This window comes from Salmo trutta, chromosome 34 (genome assembly GCF_901001165.1).
Source record: "Salmo trutta chromosome 34, fSalTru1.1, whole genome shotgun sequence".
NCBI classification, from domain to species: domain Eukaryota; kingdom Metazoa; phylum Chordata; class Actinopteri; order Salmoniformes; family Salmonidae; genus Salmo; species Salmo trutta.
In genome coordinates, this window is record NC_042990.1 from 2,482,319 (window position 1) to 2,507,581 (window position 25,263).

The 25,263-nt window shown below is 44.0% G+C and overlaps 1 protein-coding gene across 3 annotated transcripts in view; it reads left to right on the top strand.

The window, feature by feature from the left end:
* The window catches only part of LOC115173306 (RNA-binding motif, single-stranded-interacting protein 3), a 235,349-nt gene that overhangs the window by 179,828 nt on the left and 30,258 nt on the right, over positions 1-25,263 (top strand). For all 3 annotated transcript variants that reach the window (XM_029731289.1, XM_029731286.1, XM_029731288.1), the window contains 2 exons: positions 18,299-18,405; positions 25,003-25,046. In XM_029731289.1, the coding sequence (XP_029587149.1) occupies positions 18,299-18,405; positions 25,003-25,046 (151 nt within the window). The remainder of the gene's footprint in view (positions 1-18,298; positions 18,406-25,002; positions 25,047-25,263) is intronic.

Below are 25,263 nucleotides of genomic sequence, written 5' to 3' on the forward strand. Positions count from 1 at the left end.
AACCTTATTATAACGCCGAAATCACATAAAATATTGTTCTCACATTTTTTTAAGTGTTATTTAACACTGTAAATTAAAGGAATGAGTGGTTTTGGATGGATTTTTCCTTTAAACCTGGAGCCTGGCGCACTGTACACAACAACTGGACTGTTGTTCCATGATTAGTGAGGGTTATTAAAGTAGATTTATAGGACTACTGTTCAACCCCTATTGTACACTTTTTATCACCTTCCAATGGATTGAACAATTGAATATGGCAACTTTCAGATTAATCAAACCACTGTATTTTTGATTCACCAATATATTTTGTGCTTAAAGGCTCTCCAAACCATTTTTTCCCCCCATTATTCATGAATGCTTCACTAACCCTAAATAATATACAAGATCAGAGTAGTTTTAAATCTACCAACTGGTGCTGAAAAGGAGACAAATGTGACTTGTTTCAGGAAACTAGGCGTATGTTGCACATCACTACTTCACGGGAGAGGCATTTGAACGCAAACATACATTTCTTTATCAAAATGCATGCCACGGAAAAGACAAGAACCTTCCTGCTAGCCATGATTAGCTGAGATAATGGATGGGCTGGACATGCTGGGAGATGAGGTTGGATTGGTCTGCCATGTAGCATGCTTCTGTCTATAACGCTGCTCAGTATGTGGTGACTTTCTACCGTGCCATTTTAGAAAGATATAATGTTATCCATTGAGAACTACAAAGTTTTGCTACTTTTCTCAACAACATTGATGCCCTGAATTTAGCAGGCGCTCTCGACAGATCAGTTGGAAAATGTGACGGGCTACTTTCTGCACATGCCATGGTCAGTGTGAACCTTCGTGACTTGACACAATGCTGGCCAAACAAGATGTAGCCACAAACAAAACAGAGTTAAATGATTCCAGTCTGCCGTGAAGCATTCATCCATGTATACGGGTAAGAGTCTAGCTACATTTTCAGCTAGCTACACATTTCTAATTTTGTCAGAAAGTAATTTTCATTGCAAATTAAAGCGTACTGTTAGCTAGCTAGTGAACGTTAGCTTGCTGGCTCGCTAGCTAACATTAGGTTTATGATCTTTGTAGTAACATTATTCAAATCCGAAATCCATTTGCATTGCTAGTTATAGCCTAACGTTAGCTAACTAACATTGAACCTAGTTGTTAGCAGATTCAGATTCATACTATAACAATGACAATGTTTGTATTGGTAGTATTATGTGTTGGGATGATGCCAGTTCATTGTTTAGTTAGCTACATGTCTAAACAAAAGACTCCACTTTGCCAGATGTTTACATGACCCATCAAGTTAGCCAGGTGTGTCTGGGGGTGATTACGGCCATCTATTGTATTTCATGAACATGTGTACATAACTTAGCTAGATGTGGCTGAGGGGTGTTATAGCATTTCTTTCACATAACCCAATTTAGACAAGTGTGTCTGGGTAAGCATCATCTAATAATTATAACATTCTATACGATATTTGTATCTGAACAATAGCCATTTCAATATACCATTTAAACCTTATGTATCCTGTGCACGTGACAAATAAACAAATAAAGATTTTATTTGATATAGTGTGTGTTTACCCCAGAGACGGTAATGTGAAGAGCAACATGACCTGCACCAAAGTTAGGATATAGGCCAACGACTAGATGAAGTGCATATTTACCTGGAGTTTTTCCTTATTGTAGACTACTACTTTTACACTTTTAGTCTTGAAATCTTTGGTTGTTTACTAAACTACTCATTTTGTTTTGCACATGGTCTCACATGTGAATCCTTAAAAAGATAGGTGGGGCTAATGTTGAAGAGGGTGGAAATAATGCTGAATGGGTGTAGACAAAGAAGAGCTCTCCAGTAGGTGTACCCAAACTTTCAAAGGCCATTTTCTCCAAAGTGGGGTACAAAGTTGATCAATTTTCAAAGCAGAATTACTTTTCCCATTGTCCCTCAACTGCAGTGTAGGATATACAATTTTCTGTTTCTGAGTCTTTACTTTTATCCAATGTAAAAACAAAATGCTACATAAGATTGAATCGAGGGGGTCGGTCACAAGTAGGTGTGTATTTACATGGCTTTCTTTCATTGATCCCTAATATTCTGAACCATTCTCTCCATATATTCTAGCGAGTCTGTCCAGAAAATTCTAATTAATTACACCAAATTTAAAGGGAAGGCTTTAGATAAACTGTACTGAAAACCATATTGAATGAAAACTCTACGGGAAAATATGTTTGCCAGCAAGTGGGAGGGTTTTCAGCAGTTGAATTAAATGTAATCAGCGCACGCAAGGGAGCCACTTTTTGCAAAGCCCTGAATACCAACTACTAAAAAGTACGTAGGAAAAGTGTACATTTCCTAAATCTGAATCGGACCCAAAGCGTCTCAGAGTAGGAGTGCTGATCTAGGATCAGTTCCCCCTGTCCATGTTATCGTATTCATTATAATCTGCCTACAAGGTAAAACTGATCCTAGATCAGCACTGCTGAGATGTATTGTGAATACGACCCCGATCTCTCATCAGCTACAGTAAAGCGGCTAGTCATACTAGCCCCGGCTCCATCGATCGTAAATCAACGTCTGGGGCAGCATTGATCATCAATCAACCTGGGTGATGCTATTGATTGGCTGGTCGCTATTGGCTGATTGCTCCCTGCCCCAGCCAATGGGTGTCTGATTACTGACCCCTACTCTGATACAGTATCGAGGACCCATTGATAATTCATTTATTGTCCTGTAATTTCATTTTGTCGTGTCCATACTTAGTTCCTGGAAAGCCTGCAGTGGAAACCTAGGCCCTATTCCCACTATGAGAGATGAAAGAGAGTCTGAGGAGCGTAGTGGCGAAAGAGGGTTCTAGTTCCATCCTCAGTGGACCCAGACACAGTGTAGTTGAAAGACAGCAGAAGCCTATGTCGCTAAAGACTTTTCAAGTCAATCTTTTTGCACTGTCATGTGGAATAATAGTTGTGCGTTAGAGGTTTCATACATACTCTGTAGATGAAAGACACCAAAAGACTCATAAATCAATCTTTTTGCAATAACATTTAGAAAAATAGGTGTGGGTTTACAGACAACTAGAATCGGGAGGCTTCATGGAACATTGATGATATTTAACCTCCTGCACCCAGTATCAACAGACCTTACTAACAGGGACTGCTATGAAATCATACAAAAGAGAGCCATCCAAGTTAGCCCGCCAGCTAAGGACAATGACCGCACTAAAGCCATTTGACTACTGTACATACCACGTGCCATGTACTTTAAGACAGCCATCCAAAGCCCATAGACTATACGGTACCACCCCACGTCAATTACATTTCTATTCCACATTGGTTCAACATCATTTCATTGAAATGACGTGGAACCAACATTAATTCAACCAGTGTGTTCTCAGTGGGACGTGCCATTTAAGCAAGACATACAAAGTCAGACAGCCAGACCCATGCCAGGACAGAACTAGAGAAATAGCTGGCAGAACAGCACAGTGCCAGGCCCTAACAGCCCATAGCATTGGAAACATCTGTCTCCCCACATTTAAATTGCAGCTAAGCGGTAGGGACCAGCAACACTCTAACCCGTGCCATTTAGAAATAAATGTGGTGAGAGCTGTCTGCTTGTATAAATGTTATTGAAATGTGTACGACAACAAGATTAAGAACACTCCATTAGACTTGGCACCTCCTCCCTCTACCCCATGTAGTGTTTATTTATTTATCTTCACCATGGTAACGCTAATGTCTGGAGTGGCTGGTTGGTCGGGGGAATTAGCAGATTAAGCAAAATTGAAGCGTTCTCCTCCTTTAACAGTTTTCTCTGTACCTCAAAGAGTTTGTCCCAGGGGATTTTACTGCTCTAGTCTCACTGTCAGTGTTACAGTGTGCTAACACTCAAGCTAAAGGGTAATTCATACTCTAGGCATATGTTTCTAGCAGTCAGGCTAAATGCTAATGCATACTGTAGGCCTACTTTACTAGCACTCATGCTAAAGTCTAACCATACCGTAGGCCTACTTTACTAGCATTCATGCTAAAGTCTAACCATACTGTAGGCCTACTTTACTAGCACTCATGCTAAAGTCTAACCATACTGTAGACCTACTTTACTACCCTAGTCAATAAATCCTATAGGATTAGTGATTTTTTTCAATAGAATCAAATCAAATCAAACTTTATTTGTCACATGTGCCGAATACAACAGATGTACTTTACAGTGAAATGCTTACTAACAAGCTCCTAACCAACAATTCAGTTGCAGAATGAGTTAAGAAAATATTTACCAAATAAACGAAAATAAAAAAATCTAAAAAGTAAAATAACAATAACGAGGCTATATACAGGGGGTACCGGTACTGTGTCAATGTGCAGGGGTACAGGTTAGTCGAGGTAATTTGTACATGTAGGTAGAGGTAAAGTGACTATGCATAGATAATAAACAGTGAGTAACAGCAGTGTAAAAACAAATGGGGGGAGGTGTCAATGTAAATAGTCCGGGTGGCCATTTGATTAGCTGTTCAGCAGTCTTATGGCTTAGGGGTAGAAGCTGTTAAGGAGCCTTTTGGTCCTATACTTGGCGCTCTGGTACCGCTTGCTGTGCGGTAGCAGAGAGAACATTTTATGACTTGGGTGACCGGAGTCTTTGACAATATTTTGAGCTCAGCCAATCAATAGCATCACCGCCTAGTATATAGGTCCTGGATGGCAGGAAGCTTGGCCCCAGTGATGTACTGGGCCGTACACACTACCCTCTGTAGTGCCTTATGGTCAGATGCCGCGCAGTTGCCATACCAGGCGGTGATGCAACCAGTCAGGATGCTCTCGATGGTGCAGCTGTAGAACGTTTTTGAGGATCTGGGGACCCATGCCAAATCTTTTCAGTCTCCTGAGGGGGAAAAGGTATTGTCATGCCCTCTTCACAAGTGTCTTGGTGTGTTGGTGTATATTCATTTTGGTTTTATTCACCACCACAATATGGGTGTGATTCAAGGTTGCAGTTTTATTTTATTTTATTCTTATTCATGCAACTTCTTGTCTTTGAATTAGACATTACAATGACATACAATATAATATGCCAGAGAAGGAAGGGGGGGGATCATCCTCCTCAGTGAATTTCATAAAAAGAAAAATAGTGAAACATAAAAAAAGTTATCCTTCTTAGATAGAACTTTACTAAATATATTCACGTCACCAAATAATTGATTAAAACACACTGTTTTGCAATAAAGGTCTACAGTAGCCTCAACAGCACTCTGAAAGATAGCACCAACTGGAGGACAGCTAGTTCCCATCCTCCTCTGAGTACATTGACTTCAATACAAAACCTAGGAGGCTCATGGTTCTCACCCCCTTCCATAGACTTACACAGTAATTATGACAGCTTCTGGAGGACGTCCTCCAACCTATCAGAGCTCTTACAGCATGAACGGATATGTTGTCCATCTAATCAAAGGATCAACAAACTGCAAAAAATACTCAAACTGGTCAGTTTTACCTCCATCTCCTCATTCAAAGACTCAATCATGGACACTCTTATTGACAGTTGTGGCTGCTTCGCGTGATGCATTGATGTCTCTACCTTCTTGCCCTTTGTGCTGTTATCTGTGCCCAATCATGTTTGTACCATGTTTTGTGCTGCTACCTTCTTGTGCTGATGCCATGTTGTTTTGCCACCATTTGGTGTTGTGGTGTTCATGTGGTGTTGTACCATGCTGTGTTGTCATGTGTTGCTGCCATGCTATGTTCTTGTCTCGGTCTCTCTTGACGTAGTGTTGTGGTGTCTCTCTTGTGTGTTTTGTCCTATTTAATTATATGTTTTTATTTTTTATTACAGCCCCCATCGCCGCAGGTGGTCTTTTGCCTTTTGGTAGGCAGTAATTTTAAATAAGAATTTGTTCTTAACTGACTTGCCTAGTGAAATAAAGGTTTTTTAAAAAAGCGAGAAAGACAATAGTTTAACAGTTTTGAACAAATTAATTTCTTCAGAAGAAGCAAGAGAGAACTAGCTATATTTTGTTGTATTCCTTTTCACTTTCACTTACTTAGCTAGCGAATGCATCTAGCTAGTTTATCCTTCTCAAACACCCGCCTCAAACAGAGAGAGATGCTATGTTAGCTAGCTGGCTATGGCTATCCGACACTGGAACTTTTACAAGTCAAGGTAAGCTTTTTGTTTTATAAATGTATTGCCACCGGGGCCAGCTGGTGTAACTATTAAACTGCTTGCTGACTGTACTGCATGATTGAAGCAGGTTTACTAACACGTTAGTTCTAGTAGCTATGTTGACTATGACGTAAGGCAACGATGTAGACTGTGTGTAGTGGTTAGCGGTTATGATATAAAGGTTCGGCTTGGAAAGTTTTTTTCGCCTGGTCATAGCTGTTGTGCACTGAAGTCCACAAGTGAAGGGAAAAGGTGAGAGGAGGAAAACGCGTAGATGCGAGAAGGAATTAAAGTGATCATGCTGTTTGTATGTGGCTGCTATGAAAAATGTTTTTTTAAATGGAAGCAAACGGAATGAAACGGGGATAAACATACCTGAATTTGTCCATTAGAAACTCTTGTTTGCAACTGTTAGACTAATGCTTACAACCTTTATTACTCAAATGTGACCAACCATCTGGATTCGGTCTTATGTATCAACATTTGAAAATTATGTTTTTTACATTGGATAAAAGTAGAGACTCAGAGCTACAAAATGGTATATCATACACTACAGTTGAGGAACAATGGGAAAGTAAGTCATTCTGCTTTGAAAGTTGATAAACTTGTAACCCCACTTTTGAGAAAATGTCCCTTGAATGTTTTGTTAGTACACCTACTGGAGAGCTCTTCTTTGTCTACACCTATTCAGCATTGTACACACCCTCTTAAGCCTTAGCCCCTCTTTAAGGATTTACATGTGAGGCCATGTGCTAAGTAGATTTAGTAAGTAAACAACCAAAGATTTGAAGACTAAGAGTGGTGAAAGTAGTTGCCTACAATAAGTCAAAACTCAAGGTAAACCTACACTTTATCTAGTCCTACAGTATATCCTAATCTGTCATGTTGTTCTTCATCTCTGGGGTAAACACATGCTATATATGTCACATGCTATATATGTCACATGCACAGGATACAGAAGGTGTAAACAGAACAGTAAAATGGTTACTTGCAATATAAAAACAGCCAGCCGCACAAATGTGAAGGAGGAAACACCGTACATCTGGCGACCGTGTCAGCGTGCATTGCGCCCAGCCCGCCACAGGAGTCGCTAGTGCGCGATGGTACAAGACTCAAACCTGGACTCGAACCAGGATCTCTTGTGGCATAGCTAGCACTGCAAGGCAGTGCCTTAGACCACTGTGCCACTCGGGAGGCCCTGCAAATGGCTATCTGAGATACAAATAATGTTACTACACAGTTTATACACAACTTTAGCTAGCGTGCTAGCAAGCTAACGTTCACTAGCTAGTGTACAGTACGCTTTAATGTGCAGTGAAAATGACTTCCTGACAAATGTAGAAATATATAATATCTGAAAATGTATACATGGATGAACGCTTCACAGCAGTCTGGAACCACTTTAACTCTGTTTTGTTTGTACAGCTTGTTTGGCTTTGTTGTATTAACTCACTCTGGTTCACACTGACCATGTGCAAAAAGTAGTCCATCACAACTTTTTCCCATTGATCTTTGTCAAAAGTGCCTGCTAAATTCAGGTTCGCAATGTTGTTGAGAGCACTTTTTCGATGGCTAACAATATATCTTTCAAAAAAGCCACAGTAGCATGGATTTTCTACACATACTGAGCACCTCATGTTATAGACAGAAGCGTGTTACATGGCAGACCAATCCAAACTCGTTTCTTGGCATGTTGAGCCCATCCATTATCGAACTTCCAAGCCAAAGTTCTTGAAATGTTCGGTATTGACTGACCTTCATGTCTTAAAGTAAAGATGGACAGTCGTTTCTCTTTGCTTATTTGAGCTGTTCTTGCCATAATATGGACTTGGTCTTTTACCAAATAGGGCTATCTTCTGTATACCACCCCTACCTTGTCACAACCCAACTGATTGGCTCAAACTCATTAAGAAGGAAAGAAATCCCAAATATTAAGGCACACCTGTTAATTGAATTGGATTCCAGGTGACCACCTCATGAATCTGGTTGAGAGAATGGGGGGGGGCGGTTCCCAGAATGCACAGCATTTTTACATTACTTATATGCAAATAAAAAGTTGAAGGAAAATACTTTTTTAGTTACAGTAAAACAAAGATATCAACATTTATTTCATTTACAGGGCCTTCTGAAAGTATTCACACCTCTTGACTTTTTCCATATTTTGTTGTGTTACAGCCTGAATTTATAATGGATTAAATTGAGATGTTTTTGTTACTGGCTTACACATAATACCCCATAATGTCAGCCTAAGTTGTAAACCTCAGCTGAATCTGGTAATGAATGGTGTGGCTGTTGAACAAGTTGAGGAGACTAAATTACTTGGTGTTACCTTAGATTGTAAACTGTCATGGTCAAAACATATAGATTCAATGGTTGTAAACATGGGGAGAGGTCTGTCCATAATAAAGATATGCCCTGCTTTTTTGACACCACACTCCAAAAAGCAAGTCTTGCAGGCTTATCTTGATTATTGTCCAATCATGTGATCGAGTGCTGCAAGGAAAGACCTAGTTAAGCTGCAGCTGGCCCACAACAGAGCGGCACGTTTTGCTCTTCATTGTAATCAGAGGACTGATATAAATACTATGCATGCCAGTCTCTCTTGAGAGTTGAGGAGAGACTTTTTATAAGAAACAATGTGTCAAAAATCCCAAATTGTTTGCATAGTCAACTTATACACAGCTCTGACACACACAATTACCCCACCAGACATGCCACCAGAGGTCTTTTTACAGTCCCCAAATCCAGAACAAATTCAAGAAAGCGTACAGTACTATATAGAGCCATTATTGCTTGGAACTCTTTTCCATCTCATATTGCTCAAATAAACAGCAGACCTGGTTTTAAAAAACAGATAAAGCAACACCTCACGGCACAACGTCTCTCCCCTATTTGACCTAGATAGTTTGTGTGTATGTATTGATATGTAGGCTACGTGTGCCTTATTTTTTATTTATTTTTATTGATGTAGTTCTGTCCTTGAGCTGTTCTTGTCTATTAATGTTCTGTATTACGTAATGTTTCATGTATTGTGTGGACCCCAGGAACAGTAGCTGCTGCTTTTGCAACAGCTAATGGGGATCCGAGTAAAATACAAAATGTCAAAGTGGAATTATTCAACATTTTTACAAATTAATTCTAAATGAAAAGCTGAAATGTCTTAAGTCAATAAGTATTCAACCCCTTTGTTATGGCAAACCTAAATAAATTCAAGAGTAAAAATGTGCTTAACAAGTCACATAATAAGTTGCATAGACTCACTCTGTGTGTAATAATGGTGTTTAACATGATTTTTCAATGACTACCTCATCTCTGTACCCCACACACACAAATATCTGTAAGGTCCCTTAGTCGAGGAGTGAATTTCAAACACAGATTCAACCTCAAAGACCAGGGAGGTTTTCCAATGCCTCGCAAAGAAGGGCACCTATTGGTAGATGGGTAAAAATGAAAAAAGCAGACATTGAATGTCCCTTTGAACATGGTGAAGTTATTAATTACACTTTGGATGGTGTATCAATACACCCAGTCACTACAAAGATACAAGCGTCTTTCCTAACTCAGTTGCCGAAGAGGAAGGAAACCGCTCAGGGATTTCTTCCTTTAAAACAGTTACAGGGTTTAATGGCAAGGTTAGGAGAAAATTGAGGGTGGATCAACAACATTGAAGTTACTCCACAATACTACCCTAATTGACAGAGTGAAAAGAGTGTGCAGAGCAAATAATATTCCAAAACATGCATCCTTTTTGGCACTTAAGTAATACAAAGTGTTATGTTTGGGGCAAGTCCAATACAACACATTACTGAGAACCACTCTACATATTTTCAAGCATAGTGGTGGCTGCATCATTTTTACATTTTAGTCATTTTAGTCATTTAGCAGACACTCTTATCCAGACCGACTTACAGTAAGTAGTGAATTCATACATTTCATTTCATGCATTTGTTTTTGTACTGGCCCCCCGTGGGAATCAAACCCACAACCCTGGTGTTGCAAACACCATGCTCTACCAACTGAGCCACATGGCATTGCCAGGCAAAACTGTAGAGGTTAACCTGGTTGTCTGCTTTCCACCAGACACTGGGAGATGATTTCACCTTTCAGCAGAACAATAACCTAAAACACAAGGCTAGATCTGCACTAGATTGCTTACCAAGAAGACTGTGAATGTTCCTGAGTGGCCGAGTTACAGTTTTGACTAAAGTCTACTAGAAAATCTATGGCAAGACCTGAGTATGGTTGTCTATCAATGATCAATAACCAATTTGACAGAGCTTGAAGAATTTTTTAAATAATAATGGTTAAATGTTGCAGAATCCAAGTGTGGAAAGCTCTTAAATACTTACCCAGAAAGACTCACAGCTGTAGTCGCTGCCAAATGTGCTTCTACAAAGCATTGACTCAGGCATGTGAATGCTTATGTAAATGAGATATTTCTGTATTTCATTTCCCCAAAAATGTACAATATGTTCTAAAGTCTTGTTTTCACTGTCATTATGGGGTATTGTGTGTAGATGGGTGAGAATGTAGAATTAAAAAAGTAATAATATCATAATGACCTGTATCACATTGATTCCATCAAATTGTTCATCTAGCTCTATGCTGTTTGGCTGTAATGCCACTTAGCACACCTTTTTGGCACAAATGTAAACAACCTTGTGGACAATCTCAGTAGGTTTCACAGCAGTGACGAACGGTGACTTTTAAGATGGAAGGGAAGACAATATTATTTTGGTGAGCATGGCCTTATTTCTATTGCAGCATATTGGATGACTGTCATTCGTATTCCCTTCACCCAGTTCAATGTAACGTGGATAGGTTTAGGCTACTACATGATACTCGAATTGTCCCTATTTCCATCATGAGGTTGCTACAACTTAGCCTATGAATGAAAGTTTACAACGTAGGTGCTCACAGGTCGAGAGAAAAATGAGAGTAATCAAGGGATGTGTTCATAAATTCACTCTGGCTATCTACGCCGATTTCACAGCACTCTCGTCTGTGTGCAGAGCGCAGAATAACTGATGAATTTATGAACACCTGTTGAATATGACAGTGTCAGTAAACATTGGCAAAAAAACTTTATGAAATTGTTGCCAGCAGCGCAGTTACAGTCACCAACGTTCTAGATAATATGAAAACAGCTTAACCAGCTCTGCAAGGGCGAGTGAGCTGTTCTCTCATTTGTGTCTGGGTGTATCTAGCAAGCTAGCCAATGTTAGCCAGTTAGCTTGGGTGCTTGACTGCCGTTGTGAGGTCAGAACACTCGGATCAACCCTACTCCTCGGCCAGAGCGTGTGCGCTCTGAACGCTCCGAGAGGGAAACACTGATTTATGAATGGACAATCTGACAACACTATGGATTTACGAACGCACAGAGCGCACTCTGAGCGCACTCTGGCACTCCAGAGTGAATTTACGAACACGCACAAGGTGACAGACCGTGACACATTCAACACCGCCTTGCACACTCTTTCCTGCGTCTAGCTGACCTAGGGTGTAATCATTAGTTGCAAACGAGAGTTTCTGTTGGACAAATTCAAGTATGTTTATCCCCGTTTCATTCCGTTTTCTTCCGTTTAAGAACACCCTGATCACACGCAAACACAGTTCACTTTCATAGCAGCCACATACAAACAGCATGATCACTTTCATAGCAGCCACATACTAACAGCATGATCACTTTCATAGCAGCCACATACAAACACAGTTCACTTTCATAGCAGCCACATAAAACAGCATGATCACTTTCATAGCAGCCACATACAAACAACATGAACATTTTGCTCATTGTATAATTCCTTCTCTCATCTACAAGCTCTCCTGCTCTCACCTTTTCCCTTCCCTTGTGGACTTCAGTGTACAACACATCAGCTGTCTTTGACGAGGCGAAAAAAACTTTTCAAGCCAACTGTTACACACAGCCTACATCTTTGTCAACATATTAACTAACAACGTTAGTAACGTCATAATCAACATAGCTACTAGAACGTGTTAGTAAACCCGCTACAATCATGCAGAATAGGGTACAGTCAAGCAAGCAGTTTAGCAGTGGTGGGCCCTGGTGGCGATAAATTAAATAAAAGCAAACGCTTACCTTGACATGGAAGAGTTCCAGTGTTGGAAAACCATAGCCAGCTAGCTAACATAGCATCCCTCTCTGTTTGAGCTGGGTGTTTGAGAAGGCTAAACTAGCTAACTGCATTCGCTAGCTAAGTGAAAGTGAAGGAAATAGAAAAAAATGCTACGAAATATAGCTAGTTCTCTCTCTCCCTCTTGCTTCTCCTTCATTTTTAAATAAATACATTTCTTCAAAACTGTTGAATTGTCTTTCTCTCTCCTTTAGTCAACTACTGACCACATGTTATGCACCGCAGTGCTAGCTAGCTGTAGTGTATACTTTCAGTACAAGGTTCATTCTCTGATTCTTTGATTGGGTGGACAACGTCAGTTCATGCTGCAAAAGCTCTGATACGTTGAAGGAGGTGAGAACCATGAGCCTCCTATGTTTTGTATTGAAGTCAATGTACCCAGAGGACAGAAGCTAGCTGTACTCTGGCTACACCGTGGTGCTACTCTACAGAGTGCTGCTGAGGCTACTGTAGGCCTTCATTGCAAAAACAGTGTGTTTTAATCAATTATTTGGTGTCGTGAATATATTTAGTATAGTTTTTCTAAAAAGGATAACTTTTAATGTTTCACTATTTACATTTTTATGAAATTCATTGAGGAGGATGGTACTCCACTGTTTCACAGCTATTGTTGTTGCAGTTGGCACGATAACTTGAATGTGTGACACAGATTCACTAGATTCTATCCTATAGGTTCTTAGATCTGATCGGATTTTCTTTCTAATAGGATTTATTTTCTTCTTGGAATCCACTCATGCTAGTCTTTACTATACTTTGTAGGTCTGCATAGCAGGTATGGTCTGTGCACCTCTGAAGTGCTGTGTGTGTGACTCTACCGACTGTGCCAATGCAGCAGTTTCAATGACCAGCTCCGTTTTTAGTATGCTGTTGAATGTGAGGTAGTATAACAGTTTAAGATGTGTGTGTGTGTGTGACATCCTTGTCAACAGTCAAGCAGCTGGGCGCTTTCTACTTTTGGGGACTGAAAAAACTCCTATCCATCCATCTCTGCAGCTGCAGCACTATACTAATACACCCACACACATTCACAGTCTTATTCACAGCATGGCTACACTCTGTACTCACCGATGTACTACTGTGTCTAAGCTAGTAAGCTTCACTACACTTGGTCTTCACACACACAGCCTTTGTCTGAGTGCATCCGTTTATGCAGTCCGAGGGTGGTCTTTGTCAGTGTCCAGTCCTCTCATATCTCTGAAGGTGGTCACCATCATCCATTACTGATATATCATGTACAATAACCAGACAGACCTGAGGCCTGGGAGCTATGATGCAGCGCGGCATACATCCATCAGCTCTATTTATTTCTCTCAATCTGCCTCGAAATCAGTCTGTCTGCTCGTCAGACATGCAGAGAGAGAGAGAGGAGAGAGAGAGAGGAGAGAGAGAGAGGAGAGAGAGAGAGAGAGAGAGGAGAGAGAGGAGAGAGAGAGGAGAGAGAGAGGAGAGAGAGATAGAGAGAGAGGAGAGAGAGATAGAGGAGAGAGAGAGAGAAAGGAGAGAGACAGATAGAGGAGAGAGAGAAAGAGAGGAGAGAGAGAGCAAGACGGGACTACTACATTACTCTTGTTAAGTGTGCAACAGCTCATTGATCAGCCCCTACCTACCTATCACCTCTTTGCATTGAGGGGGTCCTTTCCCGTAATCCATAATAACATCTCAGACCAGGACGGCTTGCTGCCTGAGCCCTCAATGGGAAACACTGGGGGCGATCAATACCCATACATTGTGTAACCATATTGACTCGGAGAGGGTGAGAGAGAGAGAGGAGTTTATTGACATCCTCGTCATCCTCCCCATTTACATTATGGATCTCTCTCTCTCTCTCTCTATAGCTGCATCTGCTTATCAGGACATTGAGTCGAGCGCTGAGCCCCTCCCGTCGCCGCTGTCAGCGAAAAGGCCGACATGCAGTCTTCGTTCCCATCCTCAAGGACGCCATGACGCTGGCTGGCAGTTGTTGTGAGGGCTATTGACGTAGAGCCATCAAATCGGAACCCTTCGAGAGGGGCCGCCGCTTCTTCCGCAGGGCCGGTGAGCCGTCGGCGTCTAGCCCACGGGTGTGGTGAAAAGGGGAACATGGGTGGCGGGAGCTCGTGTTAACCTCTGCATATTGAGGGATATCGTCTTGTCCCTTATTTATGCTCCACTGCTCCCCTCCACATCCCCACAACTCAACCAGATTGTCTCTTTGTGCCCAGATAGTAGGGGTTTTCTTCCTCTTTGTGGACGTATTGCTCAGACGGACATATTTGTCTCTCTCCGTCCGCTTTTCCATTTGTCTTTGTTTTTGCTGTTTCTGTCTCTCTCTTTTTTTTTTCGCAGTTTCTCTGACAAAATGATGGCCAGTCAGTCAACTCTCTCCCCGAAGTTAACAGGTCAACCATTCTGATCCTAATTAGGCTATTTAAATGTATTATAAATTCTTCCCAGCAGGGAGGAAGCAGGATGAAGCCTCAGTTTGAAGTTATATTGAGAATAAGTTATATAAGAATAAGCGCTAATAGTGAAGGCAGTAATCAGAGCTGACAGAGTTAGACATACTCATACTGTTACAAAAGTACAGAAGTTCAAAAGTCATGACGGTTGTTGTGGGAGTTCTTGTACTGTAGAGATGTTGCCTTTGATGAATCGTCTTCTGCGTACTGTACATACTGTTGTAGAGAGCAATGAATAGGCCTCTATCCATTTATCATTGACAGTGCTTTACCCGCATAGTACAAAGCGATGCTGGTTTGACTCAAAGCCTCCTCCTCGCTCTGCATTTGCCTTGAGAGAGGCCTCTTTTGTAACTAGCTTGATGGTTAAAAGCTGCTTGATTCAATGGGCCCCCACCCTGACACAGTTCTGGGCATTCCTGCATTGATTCTGCAATTCAGACTGCCAGATGTACAGTTCAACATGCTTCTGAGGAATAACAGGGAGAACGGAGGAAGGACGCGTAACATACTGAATTGACATTCACAAGTTGTTATTTTAAAGCCAATAAGACTGTTGTTTTTAGTTTAAAGATGTTGATCCATAAAAACAAGCATTCAATGTGTTTCTGAAGTGTAAAATGTTAGAATTTCTGATGAACTAACAAGTAGCTTAAGCTTTCATTGTAACAGTGTTGACGGATGTTCTGAACATTGTACATACACTGTGATATGGAGGGCTGAAGGTTTTTGGTCATACTGTTGTGGTTGAACCATGGGGGTCAGAGTTCAAAGAATAATTTGAGTACAGACACACATATTAAGGACTAGGAAATCAGGGTGTCTGATGTAAACAAAGCAGAGTAGCCATTGTGTGACCATGTGCTGGCCTCCAAGCTAGTGAGATCATTTCTAATCCCGCCACTTGAGTCCAGGTGAAATGTTTCCACCATTACAGCTCGTGCTTTTTGCCATAATGGCATCCTAGTGTGTGTGTGTGTGTGTGTGTGTGTGTGTGTGTGTGTGTGTGTGTGTGTGTGTGTGCGCGTGCGAGAGAGAAAGAGAGTGTGTGTTCCTCAACCCTCACAAATGTGTTGACCCGTTACCATGGAAACGCACATAAAGAATAATTAAGAGTTCTCGTAGAGTACCTTGTTAGTGTCCATTGTTGACCTAGGACAAAAAGTACTTTTCCTCTTTCCCAAATGTTTTCGTCATTAAATAGGGCTAAATTGGTAGATGTGGGAAAACTGGTTTTTTGTTGCTCAGAATTGCACAGATTGACTGAGGTGGTGGCCAATGTGAAAGTCATAGCCATAAGCCAGTAAAGCCACAATATGGGCAAAGTACTATAGCTAGGTCATTATGCATTCTTCTGTTTAATTTTCAGCATAGTGGCAGCAGGGGGAGGCTGGGGAAGGCCAGGCCAGGAGAGGCTGTAGATTTTGGCCTCTAAATTTCAACAAATTGGCCGTTGTGTTGTGGGAGCTGGAGGGATCTGGAGGCCTGCTCATGGGACGTCAGTGTTGCTGCATGTCAGATCCACTAAATTAGCCAGACCGCTAATTACCTCCCTGAGAAGACAAGCAGAGAGAGCTTTCAGAAGGTTTTCTTGTTTTTCCCATCAACATCGCCACCCCTGTGGGTTGAAGTCTGAAGAGTTTGTTCCCCGAATCCCCCATTCATTTGCATCTTTGCCTCCCTCATCTGCTTTTCACTCGCTTCCTGTAATAGGCAAACAAATAATGTCTCTGTGTGTTAATCTACTGCATCATCACTTGACCAAGGTTACAGTGAGGAAGCTGGTGGAGGGAGGACGGCTCATTGTAATGGCCAGAATGGAACAAAGGGAAAGGCAGCAAGCACATGGAAACGTCCACTGTAATGTTCCACTGTTGAATAGGGTGTTCATATTAGGACATCCGCCGTCTGTCCTAATATGGACACCATAATTGCTCTCTTTCCCATAGTGTGGTTGGCCTTGTCCTCAGTGGACTGACTTTTCCCCTAGTGTACAGGGAATTGTTGTTGAGGCCCAAACATCTGGGGAATTGAGATTAAAGCATCGATAAGGCTCCTGTCTGTGTCAAATTCGGGAGTGGGAGCTGAAAGGTCGCGTCCAGCGCCTCACGCCACAGACAACACCTGCGTCGGTATCGTCAGAACGCCTCTAATGCGAATGCGATGACAGGTCACCCGTCCGCTCGGCTCGGAGCGGCAGCTGCAGGTGCAGGTGCAGGGGAACAGTGTTTGGACAAGGCTGGCTCACGTCGGCCCACAGCGCAGCCCTTTCGTTTGATCCTTCAGCTAGCTTACTCTAGCTCTCTCTCTCTCTCTCTCTCTCTCTCATCTCTACAGTTCCCTTCTACACAGAGATACCAATCTCGCTGACACGCACAAAAAAAAAACTAAAAGGGGACGGACACAGTAAAGACCCCCCCCAATCCCTGGCCGAAAGAGCCACCGGTTTCTCAGGAGAAACCGCTCGCTAAGGGCTTTTTCTTCTCCTTTGTTTTTCTTTCATTCCAGCCCTCGGTGGCTCTGTCTTTCCTCTGACTTTGTATCTGGTTTGAAACTCACCTGCTGTAGGAGCATTGTGAGAACATGGCCTTTAGAGAGTTGTTCTGAGAACTACGTATCACACAGAAAACCTAACTTGTCACGGCAATTATGTCTTGGTGCTGCTGGGATTATCTACATGATTTAGATATGGGACTATATCCAGGAGTTGAGATCACATGAAAAGTCAATTGATAAGCTGCAATTAGCCAATCCTGGCCGTTGCCTCTTGTGTGTGCGGACAGTCCATTCATATTTTGAGGCTACTTCCTGGGTGACTGTATGGGATCTGATATTAAATAACAGACGTGATGAATGGCTATGTTACCCCCATCGGTGTGAATGTGATATTTCTCCCTAAGTGACTTGCAATGTTTCTGTCCATTCGCATTTCTCTCATTGCATTTAGTGTAGCTGCTAGTATGAGCACATGGATAGACTCCCCCCTGTGGTCACTCAGAGAACAACACACACTCTCACGTTCTCATCCAAACACTGGAGCCCGATGAGAAGCCTTTACCGGTTGCCGAGTGGGAAAAAAAAGCATAAAGATGAAAAGTTGGAACGGGCAGAAAAGCTGTTCTAAGGAAATAACAGGATTGTATAGGAGGGAACGGGAATGCCTTGCAGAAATGAGCTTTGGCTGACAGAGCACTGAAACAATACCGTATCGACGCAATTTACGAGAGCGATTACTCTGATTATTATTTCAACAATACCCAGCTATGCTCTTTCAAGGGCTGCCAGTGGGGCTGAGGCTGGGAGAAGGAAGGGCCTTGCCAAGACTAAGTGTCTGGGAGTTTCACAGGGCGCTCCGCGGGAGGGAGGGAGGGAGGGGTCAGAAAAGAGAAAAGGAGACACACTTCAAAAGGGCTCGGGTTCTTCAGAAGGGTTACGGTTTCAGTCTTCCTGACGTTGGTTTCTGTTTTCACTAACCCCCTCTCTCTTGCTCTCTCTCTCTCTCTCTCTCTCTCTCCCTCTCTCTCTCTCTCTTTCTCTCTCTCTGCAGCCCCCAATGAGCCTTTACTGTGCAAATTCGCTGACGGAGGGCAGAAGAAACGCCAGAGCCAGAGCAAGTACCCGCAGAACGGGCGGCCATGGCACAGGGAAGGCGAGGTAAGCCACTGGCTCATTACAGCCGCCATTTTGGTTCCATAGGTACAGCCATCCGGCAGTTACCATTAACCCTCCATTACATACCACCTACTCATGGCACTGGAATGACGTTTGGTTAAAAAAAGTGGGCATTTAACCTCTGAGGTAATGGCAGTCTTAAAAAGGGGTCATTTAGGTCCCCTTCCAAAGCTCTTTTAGGATCCCAAAACATCTGGGTCCATGTAAACCAAGACAGGCTGTCTCCCATGTTTAAGGTTGGCGCTGGTAGTGAATAAAAGCACTTTAAGTATCGATCCAAACCTTCAAAATAAGAGTTGACATGTAAATTGCATTTGAAGGTTGTATGAGTCTGCTGTCTAGGCTACCAAACATTAGTGTTCCCCTCATGGTTCATAGTGGTTCAGGCCTATAAATTGGATACCTAACATATTCAGCAGTTACAGCCTACACGGGGAAGGGCAGTCGGAGGGTTTTTCATGCGGGTCTACACCACTACGGATAATGTGAACTTGCAGGGGCTGACAGTTGTGCTGAAGCTGCACGGTAGAAAGGAAAGGAAAATATATCGGCTCTCTGTTGAGATGGGCCTGACTGTGTGTCCTTCAGGACACGTAACATGCTCTCAGTCTGTCTGCTTGTAGGTTGTGTGTGTGTGAAGTTTATGTGTGCTTTGCAAGCATATATGTTTGTGTGTGTGTGTGAGCGTCCATCACAGACTCAGCAGCCCAAACACCGAGCCTGGTGAGGCCTGTTTACCGTAACAGCCCGTTTGCTACAGAGCCTCACGCACTGACAGGGTCAGCTGATTACACTCGACGCACGGCGAGAGGGGTGTGTGTGCAGCATCTGGAAAGAGGAGAGAAGAAAGGAGGCAGCATCACTAGAGTAGACAGAACACACAACAACACTCTCTCTCATCTCTCCGTCCTGACCCCCTCTTCCCTCCCTCTCTCTCATATCTCCTTCCTGACCCGCCCTCTCCTCCCTCATCTCTCCTTCCTGACCCCTCTCTCCACCCTCTCTCTCATCTCTCCTTCCTGACCCCTCTCTCCTCCCTCTTTCATCTCTCCGTCCTGACCCACTCTCTCCTCCCTCTCTCTCATCTCTCCTTCCTGACCCCCTCTCTCCTCCCTCTCTCATCTCTCCTTCCTGACCCCCTCTCTCCTCCCTCTCTCTCATCTCTCCTTCCTGACCCCCTCTCTCCTCCCTCTCTCATCTCTCCTTCCTGACCCCCTCTCTCCTCCCTCTCTCTCATCTCTTCTTCCTGACCCCCTCTCTCCTCCCTCTCTCTCATCTCTCCTTCCTGACCCCCCCTCTCCTCCCTCTCTTTCATCTCTCCTTCCTGAACCCCTCTCTCCTCCCTCTCTCTCATCTCTCCTTCCTGACCCCCTCTCTCCTCCCTCTCTCTCATCTCTCCTTCCTGACCCCCCCTCTCCTCCCTCTCTTTCAACTCTCCTTCCTGAACCCCTCTCCTCCCTCTCTCTCATCTCTCCTTCCTGAACCCCTCTCTCCTCCCTCTCTCATCTCTCCTTCCTGACCCCCCTCTCCTCCCTCTCTCATCTCTCCTACCTCTCTCATCTCTCCTCCCCCTTCTCCCTCTCTCATATCTCATCCCTCTCTCTCATCTCTCCTCCCCCTCTCTCATCTCTCCTTCCTGACCCCCTCTCTCCTCCCTCTCTCTCATCTCTTCTTCCTGACCCCCTCTCTCCTCCCTCTCTCTCATCTCTCCTTCCTGACCCCCCCTCTCCTCCCTCTCTTTCATCTCTCCTTCCTGAACCCCTCTCTCCTCCCTCTCTCTCATCTCTCCTTCCTGACCCCCCCTCTCCTCCCTCTCTTTCATCTCTCCTTCCTGAACCCCTCTCTCCTCCCTCTCTCTCATCTCTCCTTCCTGAACCCCTCTCTCCTCCCTCTCTCATCTCTCCTTCCTGACCCCCCTCTCCTCCCTCTCTCATCTCTCCTACCTCTCTCATCTCTCCTCCCCCTTCTCCCTCTCTCATATCTCATCCCTCTCTCTCATCTCTCCTCCCCCTCTCTCATCTCTTCTCCCTCTCCTCCTTCTCTCTCATCTCTCCTCCCTCTCCTACCTCTCTCTCATCTCCCCTACCTCTCTCATCTCTCCTCCCTCTCTCTCATCTTTCCTACCTCACCTCCCCACACAGTAACAGTCCTTAGATTAAACTGCTTGCATTGCGCCCAACTACATCTCACATGCAGATTAACGACATGATTTGTGTTTTTATCTCTGCAAAAAGGCCCTCCCGTAGCCTCAGGCTCATCAGATTGGATGAGTCTTACATCTCTCCTCCCTTGTCTCCCCCATTTCCCCCTCCCTCCTTTCTTTGCCTTGCTATGGTTAAGGACATGATTGAGAGGCTGGTGGAGGCGTCTGTGTGTGTGAGAGAGTGCTTGCACATACGTACATATGCACGTGTGTGTTTGCACACATTTGTTTGTACCTTTGTGTGTGTGTGTGTGTGTGTGTGTGTGTGTGTGTGTGTGTGTGTGCGGGCGATGCCCCCACAGTCACTGATCAGCAGCACAGCCAGGGTCTGGAGATAAGCATCACATGTGAGTCTGTTTATCAGACGCTCTCCGGTCCTTCACCAAGGGCCTCCCGTTCCGTGGCCAGATGAAGAGGGCCTCCCGTTCCGTGGCCAGATGAAGAGGGCCTCCCGTTCCGTGGCCAGATGAAGAGGGCCTCCCGTTCCGTGGCCAGATGAAGAGGGCCTCCCGTTCCGTGGCCAGATGAAGAGGGCCTCCCGTTCCGTGGCCAGATGAAGAGGGCCTCCCGTTCCGTGGCCAGATGAAGAGGGCCGCCCAGCGCACGCCATTTGCTACGTTCTCCATCGATCCCCCTTTTGAAGTCAGCCAAACTCCCAGAACACATCAGGGGTCTAGTAGAGCAGCAAGCAACCGCATTGTGGCGTGATTAGTCAGTAGTAGAAAAGAGGTCAGAAGTCTGTTTTCATCTAAGTGACTATGAGGCATGCGAATGCTCTCTCAAGCGTGTCACATCTTTCAAATGATGTGCGCTTACACACACACACACACACACACACACACACACACACACACACACACACACACACACACACACACACACACACACACACACACACACACGAGGTCACGCGAGAGTCACACATGCTCACACACACACACACACACACACACACACACACACACACACACACACACACACACACACACACACACACACACACACACACACACACACACACACGACATACACTCATATACACACACCATAAATGATTAAATCGTTAACACACACACAGGTAGTCTCACAAAGTCACACTAGCTCAAGTGCTTTCTCTTGGGGAAAGTGTTCATATGCGAAAAACCACGGGGTTCTCCCCTGTGTGAAAGGAAGCCTGACAGATGTTTTTGAGAGAGAGGGTGGGTGTGTGTCTGTGAGTATGTGTGTGTGTCCTACAGCTGGACACCATGGATGGCTGGGGTTTCCTGTGGAAGTCCAGTACAGGCATTCTTCCAGCTGCCGGGGGGGGGGCCGTCCTCAAACTACCCCTTTTACTGGGATCTCTTTCTGTCACACCCACATACTGTACTACAGTATACACAGACACTCTCACACTTCCTCCCGCTTTCTCTCATTCACATGCTCCAACTTCCTGTCCTAGACATACACTGAGCGAACAAAACATTAGGAACACCTGCTCTTTCCATGACATAGACTGACCAGATGAATCCAGATTAAACCTATGATCCCTTATTGATGTCACTTTTTAAATTCACTTCAATCAAGTGTAGATGAAGGGGAGGAAACAGGTTAAAGAAGGATGCTTAAGCTTTGAGACAATTGAGACATGGATTGTGTATGTGTGTCATTCAGAGGGTGAATGGGCAAGACAAAAGTTGTAAGTGCCTTTAACAGGGTATGGTAGTAGGTGCCAGGCGCACCGCTTTGTGACAAGAACTGCAACGCTGTTGGGTTTTTCACGCAGTTTCCTGTGTGTATCAGTAATGGTCTACCACCCAAAGGACATCCAGCAAATTTGACACAACTGTGGGAAGCATTGGAGTCAACATGGGCCAGCATCCCTGTGGAACGCTTTCCACACCTTGTGAAGTCCATACCCGCCCTGACGAATTGAGGCTGTTCTGAGGGCGAAAGGGGGTGCAACTCAATATTAGGAAGGTGTTCCTAATATTTTGTACACGCAATGTGTACTCTCACTTCTTCCTCACATACTCTCACTTTCTCTACTGTATACTGTCTCTTTTCTTTCTGTATACTCTCTCTTTTTCTCTTTCTGTATACTCTCTCTTCTTCTCTTTCTGTAAACTCTCTCTTCTTCTCTTTCTGTATACTCTCTCTTCTCTTTCTATATACTTTCTCTTCTCTTTCTGTATACTTTCTCTTCTTCTCTTTCTGTAAACTCTCTCTTCTCTTTCTGTAAACTCTCTCTTCTCTTTCTGTATACTCTCTCTTCTTCTCTTTCTGTAAACTCTCTCTTCTTCTCTTTCTGTATACTCTCTCTTCTCTTTCCGTATACTCTCTCTTCTTCTCTTTCTGTATACTCTCTCTTCTTCTCTTTCTGTAAACTCTCTCTTCTCTTTCTCAGATACGTACTTTCTCACGTACACTCTTTTCTCTCCCTCCTCGTCATCTCACTTTCTTTTTCTCTTTCTTACACACTTTCTCTCTCGCGCACTCTCACGCTTTGTACCTGACTCGACAACAGCATGCATAATCAGTCATGGCCATGCAGCCGACCCTTATGGGGGATTGTCTGTGTGAGCCAGGCAGCCATGGTGTGGAATTCATTAACACATGGAAGCAAGGGCACCACGCACGGGACTTATCAGCCTCACCAGACAGCTGGCCATGTCTGGGATGGCCATTAGCACGTAGAGGCACACAGACGTAGACAAATACACACACAGCCATTAAGCCACACACACAGATGTGCACACACAGACATGAACATACAGCCACACAGCGAAACATGCAGTGCATGCATACCGTGGTCCATATGCAGATGCATACACTCAGACACAAACCAATGCACACACTTCCTGTCAGTGGAACATACAGGCACATACTCTATATGTACATGCATACACTCAAATGCACACACAGGCAGACACTCTCTCTCTCACACACACACACACTTCCTCCCCCCAACACTCAAACATACGGATAGTCTCTCTCAAATGCGAACACACATACTCTCACACTCAAACACACTTCCTCCCCCCAACACTCAAACACACTCGCACGAAGGAACACCAACCAGGCCTACTGTTAAAACATATATATTTTTTTAAATATATACAAATAATAATAATATGTTTATTATTTTCCAAATAAAAAAAGAAGGCCGGGATACAAACATTGACATTGTACTGTTGAATGGGACGGCAAATCCCATTCAAGGACAAAACAAAACTTAACTCACACATACACAAATATTATAAATGGTAAATATTATAATGGTGCATATTATAAGAAGACAGCATTAAGTCATTACCAGCAGTGTAGTTAAACTAAAACTAAATGGCCTACTGAATGTTATGCTCCCGCACGCCCACATCCGCAGTGGCCGTGTCACCCAGGGCTGATGCATCCGCTATGGGATTCATGTGGATCTCTGTTTCCGCTCACTCACGTGGGTGAGGTCCATCCCCTCTAGAGGAATGAGGGAGAGAGGGGGATGAGAGAGAGAGGGGAAGACCGAGAGGTAGGGAGAGAGAGAGGGATGGAGAGAGAGGGGGGTGGAGAGAGAGAGGGGAAGAGAGACAGGGGAAGAGAGAGGTAGGGAGAGAGAGGTAGGGAGAGAGATAGGGGAAGAGAGAGGTAGGGGAAGAGAGGGGGGGTGGAGAGAGAGAGGGGAAGAGAGAGAGGGGAAGAGAGAGGTAGGGAGAGAGAGAGAGGGATGGAGAGAGATAGGGGAAGAGAGAGATGAAGAGAGTATGGGAGAGAGGGGGGACAGAGAGAGGGAGAGAGAGAGAGGTAGGGAGAGAGAGAGATGAAGAGAGTATGGGAAAGAGGGGGGACAGAGAGAGGGGAAGAGAGAGAGAGAGGTAGGGAGAGAGAGATGAAGAGAGTATGGGAAACAGGGGGGACAGAGAGAGGGGAAGAGAGAGAGGTAGGGAGAGAGGGGGATGGAGAGAGGGGAAGAGAGAGAGGAAGAGAGGGGGGACAGAGAGAGAGATAGGGGGACAGGGGGAGAAAGAAAGTGTGCTGATGAAATCTGAAACCTCAGCAGCCTCCTGTGTTAAAGAAATGGGACTAGGCCGGGAGAGAAGGCTTCCGGAATGCAGATGATGGATTGCAGGGAGAGAAAGAGAGAGAGGGGAAGAAAACGAGAGAGAGGGAGAAAGAGGAAGAGAGACACGGGCCTCACACACTTTCATGCATACGCTCACTGTCATTCCTCTCTTCTTTCTCTCTGTCTCGCTCCCCCTCTCTCTCAAAGCTGGCATCGATCGTTGTCCCACATGCATAAAGTGTATTGAAATCCCGTTTTGTTTTCTCTCTCTCAAATCCTGTCCATTATGGTGACTTGAAATTCAAGGTATAACCTGTAATATGTCTCTCTTGTGTTGCAGACTGGTATGCAGTTAACATATGATCCTGCTGCTATGCAGAACGGGTAAGAGTCAGTCTACACATCCCTGGCACCTTCCATCCCTCTGAGCAATCTATACGACTAGTTCAATATGATTGTCATATCTCTTGATTAATGTAGTGTGTGCACTTTGTTACTATTGGATTAAAATAATCTATAAAATGGAGTGATGCTAGGTCTCAGGTGTTAGTGTGTGTGTGTATTTCATGCCTGGTTGCCTGCATGTGTGCCTGTCCCTTTG